This window comes from Rhinoraja longicauda, chromosome 2 (assembly GCF_053455715.1).
Source record: "Rhinoraja longicauda isolate Sanriku21f chromosome 2, sRhiLon1.1, whole genome shotgun sequence".
NCBI lineage: Eukaryota > Metazoa > Chordata > Chondrichthyes > Rajiformes > Arhynchobatidae > Rhinoraja > Rhinoraja longicauda.
Window position 1 is genome coordinate 28,950,594 of NC_135954.1, and position 12,177 is coordinate 28,962,770.

A 12,177-nucleotide genomic window follows, 5' to 3' on the forward strand; every position below is an offset into this window, starting at 1 on the left:
GTTTTGTTAATAGCTTCTGACATTTACTCTCTGACTAACAGGCCTGTAATTTCTCAGATTTCTATCTTCACACATTTTTGAATAAATTAGTTATGTTTCCTATTATCAACATTCAACTCGACCTTCACCAATAGTGGGCTTCTCTATTTTCTTTATAAATCTGTCCTTTTGTAATCCATTCTGTTGGATTGCCAAAATTTACGACTGACTTGATGTTTCCTTTATTGCTTTTGAATTTTCTTTTTATTGAATCCTTCACTTCCACAAACTCCCATTTTTGTTGATATTAAGTTCAATGTACCAGGCTATTCTATTTCTAAAGGCACATATATCAACAAGTTTAAATAGAACTAAAACCAAAAAGGTAGTTTCTTCTTTCCACAAATGGGACCAACAGTCAAGAAAATGCATTTCTCCCAAGCCCCATTTCCAACCCACTATTTGCTTTCTAAAGCTTTAACCCTGTAGCCAATTTAGAGATACCTCAGATAATACTGGTAAAACCTATTCCTACAATGAACAGGGAGAGTCTGCCAGATCTGGAGCTCGCAGCAAGATGCTCGGGGCAACGTCAAGGCAACAAGGGAATGCCTTTGCAGCATACAATTGAATGCGGGGTGACTTGTACAAAAGGGACGGGTTGCATCTTAACAGCAGGGGGACAAACATTCTGGCAGGCAGGTTTGCTAGTGTGACACCTGTGGCTTTAAACTAAGTAGTGGGGGGGAGGGGTTAACAAATTGTGAATATGAAGATGAGGTAAAAGGGAATACAGGAGATATTGCAAAAGACTCTCGGAAAAATGGGAACAGAAGTTCTAGAGGGGAAAAGAAATTAAGGGCAGGGACAATTGTGAACGATGTGAGAGGGGAGGTAAATACAGAAGTTAAAGTGTTGTACTTAAATGCGCGTAGTATAAAAAATAAAGTGGATGAGCTTGAGGCTCAGTTAGTCATGGGCAAGTATGATGTTGTAGGGATCACTGAGACATGGCTACAAGAGGACCAGGGCTGGGAACTGAATATTCAGGGGTACACAACGTATAGAAAAGACAGACAGGTGGGCAGAGGGGGTGGGGTTGCTCTGATGGTAAGGAATGATATTCATTCCCTTGCAAGGGGTGACATAGAATCAGGAGATGTTGAATCAGTATGGATAGAAATGAGAAATTGTAAGGGTAAAAAGACCCTAATGGGAGTTATCTATAGGCCCCCAAACAGTAGCCTCGACATAGGGTGCAAGTTGAATCAGGAGATAAAATTGGCGTGTCAAAAATGTAATGCTACGGTGGTTATGGGAGATTTCAACATGCAGGTAGACTGGGAAAATCAGGTTGGAAATGGACCCCAGGAAAGAGAGTTTGTAGAGTGCCTTCGGGATGGATTCTTAGAACAGCTTGTACTGGAGCCTACCAGGGAGAAGGCAATTCTGGATTTAGTGTTGTGTAATGATCCTGATCTGATAAGGGGACTAGAGGTAAAAGAGCCATTAGGAGGCAGTGATCACAACATGATAAGTTTTACTCTGCAAATGGAAAGGCAGAAGGGAAAATCGGAAGTGTCGGTATTACAGTATAGCAAAGGGGATTACAGAGGCATGAGGCAGGAGCTGGCCAAAATTGATTGGAAGGAGGCCCTAGCAGGGAAGACGGTAGAACAGCAATGGCAGGTATTCCTGGGAATAATGCAGAGGTTGCAGGATCAATTTATTCCAAAGAGGTGGAAAGACTCTAAGGGGAGTAAGAGACACCTGTGGCTGACAAGGGAAGTCAGGGACAGCATAAAAATTAAGGAGAGGAAGTATAACATAGCAAAGAAGAGTGGGAAGACAGAGGATTGGGACTCTTTTAAAGAGCAACAAAAGTTAACTAAAAAGGCAATACGGGGAGAAAAGATGAGGTACGAGGGTAAACTAGCCAATAATATAAAGGAGGATAGCAAAAGTTTTTTTAGGTACGTGAAGAGGAAAAAAATAGTCAAGGCAAATGTGGGTCCCTTGAAGACAGAAGCAGGGGAATTTATTATGAGGAACAAAGAAATGGCAGACGAGTTAAACCGTTACTTTGGATCTGTCTTCACTGAGGAAGATACACACAATCTCCCAAATGTTCTAGGGGCCGGAGAACCTAGGGTGATGGAGGAACTGAAGGAAATCCACATTAGGCAGGAAATGGTTTTGGGTAGACTGATGGGACTGAAGGCTGATAAATCCCCAGGGCCTGATGGTCTGCATCCCAGAGTACTTAAGGAGGTGGCACTAGAAATAGTGGAAGCATTGGAGATCATTTTTCAATGTTCTATAGATTCAGGATCAGTTCCTGTGGATTGGAGGATAGCAAATGTTATCCCACTTTTTAAGAAAGGAGGGAGAGAGAAAACGGGTAATTATAGACCAGTTAGTCTGACATCAGTGGTGGGGAAGATGCTGGAGTCAATTATAAAAGACGAAATTGCTGAGCATTTGGATAGCAGTAACGGAATCATTCCGAGTCAGCATGGATTTACGAAGGGGAAATCATGCTTGACAAATCTACTGGAATTTTTTGAGGATGTAACTAGGAAAATTGACAAGGGAGAGTCAGTGGATGTGGTGTACCTCGACTTTCAGAAAGCCTTCGACAAGGTCCCACATAGGAGATTAGTGGGCAAAATTAGGGCACATGGTATTGGGGGTAGGGTACTGACATGGATAGAAAATTGGTTGACAGACAGAAAACAAAGAGTAGGGATAAATGGGTCCCTTTCGGAATGGCAGGCAGTGACCAGTGGGGTACCGCAAGGTTCGGTGCTGGGACCCCAGCTATTTACGATATACATTAATGACTTAGACGAAGGGATTAAAAGTACCATTAGCAAATTTGCAGATAATACTAAGTTGGGGGGTAGTGTGAATTGTGAGGAAGATGCAATAAGGCTGCAGGGTGACTTGGACAGGTTGTGTGAGTGGGCGGATACATGGCAGATGCAGTTTAATGTAGATAAGTGTGAGGTTATTCACTTTGGAAGTAAGAATAGAAAGGCAGATTATTATCTGAATGGTGTCAAGTTAGGAGGAGGGGGAGTTCAACGAGATCTGGGTGTCCTAGTGCATCAGTCAATGAAAGGAAGCATGCAGGTACAGCAGGCAGTGAAGAAAGCCAATGGAATGTTGGCCTTCGTAACAAGAGGAGTTAAGTATAGGAGCAAAGAGGTCCTTCTACAGTTGTACCGGGCCCTGGTGAGACCGCACCTGGAGTACTGTGTGCAGTTTTGGTCTCCAAATTTGAGGAAGGATATTCTTGCTATGGAGGGCGTGCAGCGTAGGTTCACTAGGTTAATTCCCGGAATGGCGGGGCTGTCGTATGTTGAAAGGCTGGAGCGATTGGGCTTGTATACACTGGAATTTAGAAGGATGAGGGGGGATCTTATTGAAACATATAAGATAATTAGGGGATTGGACACATTAGAGGCAGATAACATGTTCCCAATGTTGGGGGAGTCCAGAACAAGGGGCCACAGTTTAAGAATAAGGGGTAGGCCATTTAGAACAGAGATGAGGAAGAACTTTTTCAGTCAGAGAGTGGTGAAGGTGTGGAATTCTCTGCCTCAGAAGGCAGTGGAGGCCAGTTCGTTGGATGCTTTCAAGAGAGAGCTGGATAGAGCTCTTAAGGATAGCGGAGTGAGGGGGTATGGGGAGAAGGCAGGAACGGGGTACTGATTGATAGTGATCAGCCATGATCGCATTGAATGGCGGTGCTGGCTCAAAGGGCTGAATGGCCTACTCCTGCACCTATTGTCTATTGTCTATTGTCTATTGCACCAGAAAGCCAGGCAAAGTACAAAAGTGAAATTAAAAGAAAAAATAACAAGGCATGAAAAAAAAAAATTAAAATTATTTTACTTGTCAATAAGTACCCAAGAGCATAATTGATAACATTGGAAAGAGAAAGTCATCTTAATGACAGAGGGGTAATCCTTGGCAGGGGTACAACATTAAGCCACTTAATAAATATTTTATTGCCACCACAATTTAGGAGGGGAATGCCACCAATGTTATAGTTAAGGAAGACCAGTACAACACACTGAGTAATACAAATTTAGTAAAGGTGGTGCTCTTAAATGTTTTGGAGTCAAAGAAAATGCTTAAATTGCCAGGCCCAGACTAAAATATATTCCAGGCTGTTATACGTAGCAAGGGAAGTTACTGTGGCATCTCCAACTTCCCCTATTCTTCCCTGGCTACAGCAATAGAGCCTGAGGACCGGAGATCCACTACCATTTTAATGTCGTGAAAGAAGTGCATAAAAGTGGCAAGCCAAGCAATTACGTCAACTATTTTAACGTTGAATTATTCAAATTTGCCCTCAAGGACAGTCAGTTTAGACTTAAGTAAAGGCCATGTATATGCAACTTGATTGCGGTTTTTTATTTGAGGAATAGATGTTAACAAGGTCAAGACAGTTGATGGCAGGCGTGTTGAAAAAATAAAGCCAAGGTATCCGAGGGCAAAATTGGTACAGAAGTTGAAGAAAAGGAGCCTTTTGTGACCAGAAGGCTGTCAACTGTGGGGTTCCACAGGACTTGTATTTGATCACTTCTTGTTTGGAATATATATTAGTGATTTGGATACAATGCGGTCATAGAGGTTTTTAAAAAAATGTTGAGGTAGACAGGCAGGAGAAAAGCTTTCGACTGCCGGCAACTAGATGGGTGGGACAATCAGCCAAAAAAAAAGAGGCAAATGAAATTTCATTGAGAGAAATGCAAGGTAATCTGTTTGGGAAGGAAAGAAAATAATAGGAAATAGGACAATATTATGAAACAACAACAGACATGCTTTGATATATTCCCACAGATTCTTAAAAGTATAAGAACTTAGTAAGATGGTTAGTAAGGCCTACAGAATGGCATCCTTTGCTATCTGAGACACAGAATACGAAAGCAGGGAGGTATACAATGCTAATTGTGCCTCATGGACTAAAGCCATCAGCTATGATCATATTATTTGAGTGATACGATGCACTGGAGATCTACAGAGACGTTACCAAGACTACTAAATCATGGATGCAAGAACAAAAATGGATAAGATGAGGTTATTTTCTTTGGAACAGAATGGCCAAAGGAACTTTTAATGGGATTTATAAAATGAGGGCCTTAGATAAAACTCCTTTGTCAGGATGGTCAAATACAAAAGGACTGGGAGGCAGGATAAGAGTATTAAGTCTAGAACTGACTGGAAGGGTAGCAAAGTTAGAAACCTTCACTAGATAAAGTACTTCACGGTTTAAGGTTTCAAGGTCAGTTTATTGTCACATGTACCAATTAAGGTACAGTGAAATTCAGATTACCATACAGCCATACTAAAAAAGCAACAAGACACACAACTACATAAAAGTTATCATAAGCATCCACCACAGCGGATCCCCCACGTTCCTCACTGTGATGGAAGGCAATAAAGTTCAATCTCCTTCCTCTTTATTCTCCAGCAGTCGGGGCAGTCGAACCATCTGCAGATGGCGGTCGAAGCCCCCGTCGGAGCGATCAAAACTCCCACGGCTGGAGTCCCAGATGTCGGTCTCTAACCAGAGAACATGGGCTCTGCGATGTTAAAGTCTCGCAGGCTCCCACGGTTGGAGTCCCAAAGACGACCCCACGACAGGGATCGCAAGCTCCGTGATGGTAAGTCCTGCAGGCTCCCGCGATGGAGCTCCCGGTCGATCTCCAGCAAAGGCCACCAACTCCATGATGTTGGGCCACAGTGCGGACAGAGATACAATACAGGGAAAAAAATTGCATCTCTATCGAGGTAGGAGATTAGAAAAAGTTTCCCCCAACTCTTCCATCCTCCCCCACCCCCCACTCCCCCACACACACAAAACAAACCAAAGAACACTAAAAAAACATACATTTAACACATACAAAACAGACGCAAAGGAAGGGACAGACAGACAGTTGGCAAGGCAGCCATTTTTGGCACCTTCAACATTGTGCACTTCAAGAACAGCGACCTGCAGGGCCATGGACAGAATACTGGATGGTATGATTCAGCCAAGGAACTTCCTTTGACGGCAACAGACATGAGCTGAATAGCATCCTCCCATGTCGTGTATTTCCAGTTTCCTCCGATTAATACCAGTGGGATTCTGTGCTTCAATTTTAAAATACAGTACACCTCAAACTCATTTCCAACTCCAAATGTTGAAGCTTCTACATGGAGCAGGGTTCCTTCTCTTTACAGTTCGTTACTCTCCAGATCTCAGGAAACGCCCTTAACCCTAGCACTGGGCAGTCAAACAAACAGCCCTTGCAAGTCCTAGCCATGTGTGCAGACGACGGCTCTTACACTGGTTGCACCATCCTCTACCAATACCATGTTACTCCACTCTCTTTCAACTGAAATGGCTTCCTATTTTATGGCCATCCACATTTCAGAGCCACTGAGAGCCCTAGAGTTATACAACACCGAATCTTGCTCTTCAACCCAACTTGTCCTTGCTAATCAAAATGCCCCATCTAAAGTAGTCTTATTTACTTGCATTTGGCCCATATTCCTCTCCATGTACATATTAAAATGCCTTTTAAATGTTACTGTACTTGCCTCAACTTCACCGGGCAGCTCCTCCTACATACCCATTTCCCTTTATGTGAAAAGGTTGCCCCTCAGGTTCCTATAAAAAGCTTTCCTTCTCACTTTAAATCTATGCCTTCTCGTTCTCGATTCCCCTACACCGAGAAAAAGACTGCATTCACCCTATCTATTTCCCTTCTAATTCTATGCACCTCTAAGATCACCCCTTATCCTCCTGTGCTTCAAGGAATAAAGTATTAGCCAGCCCAACCTCTCCCAATAACTCAGGCCCTCGAGTCCTGGCAGCATCTTTGTAAATCTTTCCAGCTCAACAATGTCCTTCCCATAGCAGGGTAACCAATGAACACCATGTGAGGCCTTGCCAATGTCTTGTAGATCCAATTCCTATACTTGGTGCCCTACCCGATGAAGGCAGCATGCCAAAAGCCTTCTTCACCACCCTGTCTACCTGCAACATCACTTTCAGGGAACTATGCACTTGGACTCCTAGGCCCTTGGTATCTGGAACAATTCTCAGGGCCGTTCTGCTCACTGTGGAGGTCCTGGCCTGGTTTGACTTCCAAAATGCAACACCTCACACTTTTCTGCATTAAATTCCATTAACTGTTCCTTGGGTCACTTGTGCAGCTGATTAAGAGCCTGCTGTATTTCTAGGTAATAATCTCTGCCGTGTACAACTACTATTTTAGTGTTGTATACAAACTTACTAATAATGCCGTCACACATTCTCATCAAAATCATTGATACAGATGACAAACAGCAATGGGCCCAGAACAGATCGCCAGGGCACTCCATTAGTCACAGGTATCCAGTCGCCCACCAACTATTGATTCCTGCCATCAAGCCAATTCTGTATCCAGTAAGGTAGATCACCCTGAATCCCACACAATCTAACCTTGTGGTTAATCTGTGGAAGTCATTTACTCAGACAGCTGTGGACTCCCAGGTCTTCAGGTATTTTTAAAGCAGAGATTGACAAGTTCTTGACTAGCAAGGGCATCGAGGATTACAGGAAAAGGCAGGAGAATGGGGTTGAGGGAAAGATAGATCAGCCATGATTCAATGGTGGAGTCGATGGGACAAATGGCCTAAACTTCTGCTCCGACAACTTATGAACCTCCAGAACAGGTTATCATGCAAAACATATTTAAAGGCATTTTGGATGTCCATATAGACTGCATCCAAGGCCCTGCCGTTGTCAACCTTATTGGTTACTTCTTCAATAGGTTCAGTGAAATTTGTGAGGTTATTCTTTGCACCCCTTCTTAAATAGAGGTACTACATCAGCCACCCTCCAGTCTTCCACAAACTCAGTGTAGCAATGATTTGAATATCTCAGCTAGGGCTTCTGTAATTTATTTCCTAGCTGCCAGTGTCTCTGGAGATGTATCTGCCTTTGTACTTAGACGTCAAGCACCTCCTTGACTATAATACAGACCTCTTAGATATCTTATTTAGCTGTCCAAAGTTTCATTGTCTTCATGTCAATCTCCGCAGTAAAAACAGAAAAAATCATTTGTATATTCACCTGGTGCACCTCCTGCAGTTCCACACATAGACGACCACTTTGGTTTCCAAGGAATTCTACACTCTCTTTAGTTACCCTCTTTCCTTTAATATCTATATATTACTAAAAATCTCATCTTGTAAACGGTACCCGATAGCGCAACCATCTTAGGGGCACTTTACTCACCATTCGCCTGCAGTGTGCAGTATCAAGTTTCATTGTTGCGCTATCGTGTACCATTTTGGCTGTATTTCGGGAACATATATATATACACACAAGATGAGATCGCCATTTTGATCTAATACTTCCGTGTTCATCTATCTATATATATTACTAAAAATCTCATCTTGTATACTCATTTGCACCATCTGTTGTGGCTTGATGACAAATACTTGATCAAGTGCACCTTGAAGGGGAGTGACCAAGCAGCCTTTGGAGTTAACAGATGAAATTGCACAGTACTTGACTGGCTTCACAATGGGAACCCAACGGGTCCATGGGTCGTCTCGTACATATTGAAAATCTCTTTGGATTCTCCTTAATCTCATCTCCCAGAACCTTCTCATGCCCCCTTTTTGCCCTCGATTTAATTCTGAAGCATGTTCCTCAATCCTCCAGGGATACACTTGATCCCAGCTGCCTAAACCTGACATGCCTCCTTATTCCTCAGCAGAGCTTCAATTTCTCTCATCATCCAGAGTTCTTTACTCCTACCTGCCTTGCCCTTCACTGCAACAGGAATGTGTGTACCTTGACCTTTCACCAGCACACTTAAAAGCATCCTACTTTCTGGACATCACCTTTGCCCACAAACAACCTACACCAATCAATTAAATTTCTGTCTAATACCGTTAATGTTGGCTTGCCCCATGGAACCAACATCCTCATTTCTTGAATAATTGCAGAGATGGGAAGTATATTGGAGTACAGATGAGAATCAGGATAAATGTTTCATGTCCTGCATTGCAGAGATAATAATTTTCAGTGATTTCTCATTCCAATCAAAGAGTTACAGAAAGAAAGTTGGTTATAGATGGATAAGATTTGATAAACATTTTCTAAATAAATAAATATTCAAAAATGAATCAAGTTCATCCAGCTAAACTTTAATTTTGACATTTGTTAAAAAGTGGAATTCACGGTCTTTGTTCATTTTCAGATGCCAATTGCAGATTATTCCTTGATGTTTTACCAGTTTGTAAACAACAAGGTTGTACAATCAGTTGCCAATTCTAAGCAGAAAATTGTCTACTAGTTGGCCTCAATGCTTTGGAGAATTAGAAACAATACAAATGCTAATTCAAGGCAACACTGTTGGATTTTCACCAGTATGTTTGTACTAAAAGCCCATTTAGAATGCTAAAAATAAAAAGTTTATAATTCACAAAAAGTATAAATGGCATAGAATTCCCCAATACTAATCTATGTCTTGAACTATAATCTAATCTAATTTATACCTTGATTCGTAAGGGTGTCAGGGAGAGAAGGCAGGAGAATGGGGTTGAGAGGGAAAGATAGATCAGCTGTGATTGAATGGCAGTGTAGACTTGATGGGCCAAATGTCCTAATTCTACTCCCAGTTGATCTTGGGTAAAAGGACACAGTACTCAGCAGATCAGGCAGCATCTCTGAAGAACATTTTGGGTCAGGACCCTGGTCTTGAGCAATGATGGTTAACCAATCTGAATCTCACTTAGATCTTTCTTTGAAACTAATTTTCAGAATACTTAAGAAAAAAAATGTGAACAATTAAGCTTATTTAGCCACTTCAAATAAACCTCATTGGAATACCATAATAGTTATTACTCATTTCTAATGATCCAAGTGTGTAGGAAGGAACTGCAGATGCTGGTTTACACCAAAGATATACACAAAATGCTGGAGTAACTCAGCAGGACAGGCAGCACCTCTGGATAGAAGAATGGGTGACATTTAGGGTCTCCACCCGAAACATCACCCATTCCTTCTATCCAGAGATTACACCTGTCCCACAGAGTTACTCCAGCATTTGGTGTCTACCTTACTTTTACCATACATTTACATTGATCCATTTTTATATTTCAAAAGGACACACTGAGAGATGACACCCATTTTTTGGTAAAGTAGGCTCTTAAAGGCAGAGGTCAAAGTAAAGTTTAAAAAATCAAGGATTCTTATGGTTTGAGGTCATTAAAGCATGCCCAAATTCCTTGATTTGTCCAACAACTGTCTTCACCAAATGTTATAACAGATGACCCTTTGTGCCATGTGTAAATGACTGGCACCTGCAAATAACGAACTACATAATTACAAACGCCAGGAATTCTCTTAGAATGCTTAATGTTGCATTTCTTCAAACATCATTATTTTCCAAACAAGTTTGCATACATCATGAATATCACATGGGATTTAGCTAGCTACACCTGTAAGAACTCAAGTGCGCATCCTGGTACAATTGCGGTTATAAATTAAGCAAAAAAACCTGCCACCTCAAGTCAATCGTCTGATCTTACAGATAGTCAAACTCCACAAAAGATTAGTTCGAACAAGCAAAATATTCTTCTCTGCCTTGTCATTGTTAATACAGGTATTATTGATAGAGATGAACTATCATTTTTAATCACGTCTAACTAACGTAACGATGAAAACAATGGTTGTTTGCATTCAGGCAAGTTTGTTTAAAAGATTAATTTCTACCCATCTTACACTCATACCACAAGTCGCAATAACATCATTAGATGGGGGATGAGGGATGGGGGGGGGGGGGAGTGAGAGAAAGAAGATAAAAGACTGGGAAATGTATTAAGTAGGAAGAAAATACAGGCATTTCCAGGAAAACGAAACATGTTACAACTTTTACGTTCTGTTTAATACGTCACAGCTTGCAGATTAAATCTCAATATTAAACGCTGTGATATTGACTCTGCCTTTCAAAGCAACCAGAGTGTTACTACAGCTCCAATCCATTCGCTGTCAAAAGGACGAAAGTTACACGTCGCAAGGAGCGGGCTGTCTATACAGTAGTCTCTACAAATCCACGGAAAACTCCGCACCACTGCAACTTCGCCCTGTACTCCAAGGGTGAGCTTGGCTTAGGTCACAAAATGCGATCAATTAATTTACTTCAACAACACGCGCTTCAGCTCGGAATAAGTGAAAACTTTCCTTTAAAAAAATAAACACCTACGTGCTACTTTGTAGCGTTCCTCCTTCGCATCTCCCGGTGGCGGTGGTCCTGCAAACTGGACCCGGTTTCCAGACATCTACCGCCGAATTGTGTTTTTTTTTTATTCCTGTACTTCTTCTCGCGAAGGCTGATTGTTCCTTGCTGCGCGTTTAAGCGGTGAATGCGAGGGTTTCCGTGGAGCTGGAGCTGGAGCTGACCGCCTTGCAGACGGCAGCTCGGGCTCTCGGGCGCTCATGCACTCGGGCTGCTTGCTGTCAGAGTGCAGCGCACTCCACGCCAACACTGCAGTAGTGGGTCCGCCCCTCGCCCTCACCCTCACATGGCCGGAAGCCCCCGCCTGCACCTGGCCAGCTACTCGGGAGGGCGAGCAGGGGGACTGAGAAACCCGCTGAGGGGAACTAGTGCAAGCGCCGGCCGCGGCTGCATCCAGTCAGCAATTATTTATATAAAACGATTGCAGCTAGACTGCGTCATCTTTAAATCGGTTGCTGCAAGGTTGATATACGTAAATAGAGAGGGGAAAAAAACCCTCCCGTGTATTTAAATTGTGAAAAGAGAGGGTGTGGATTGTGCATTCAATTATTGGGTAAATATTCTGCAAAAGCATATCAAATATGTGTGCGTTTTGTTTTAGTTTCCAGAAAGCCAAGACGCCTTTTTGGGGGTTTTTTTCAACTACTGAAATGAAATAGCTGTTTTATTGCATTTTGTATTGAAAGTCTTATTTTGTCATTTCAAAGTCTCTGCTGGGATGGCGTGGAACCGCCTTGTTCCAAATTAACCAACTCAGCTGTTTTATCAGTATTGTGCATATGTAACGTTAAATTTGACAAACCAATTTGAAATAAATAAATTTGTTGGTATTAAATTTCCTCAATGTTTTGAATTGTGCCTCTCCTGGTTGCGTTTACCTAACTTTATTTCGGAACGGATTTTA

At 42.2% G+C, this 12,177-nt stretch overlaps 1 protein-coding gene across 2 annotated transcripts in view; it reads right to left on the minus strand.

Annotated features, from left to right (window-relative positions):
* LOC144603091 (sickle tail protein homolog) overlaps nt 1-11,529 on the minus strand; it is a 514,507-nt gene extending 502,978 nt beyond the window's left edge. For both annotated transcript variants that reach the window (XM_078416234.1, XM_078416248.1), the window contains exon 1: nt 11,241-11,529. In XM_078416234.1, coding sequence (XP_078272360.1) covers nt 11,241-11,316 — 76 coding nt within the window. In that variant the 5' untranslated portion in view covers nt 11,317-11,529. The remainder of the gene's footprint in view (nt 1-11,240) is intronic.
* Nucleotides 11,530-12,177: the final 648 nt, after the last annotated feature.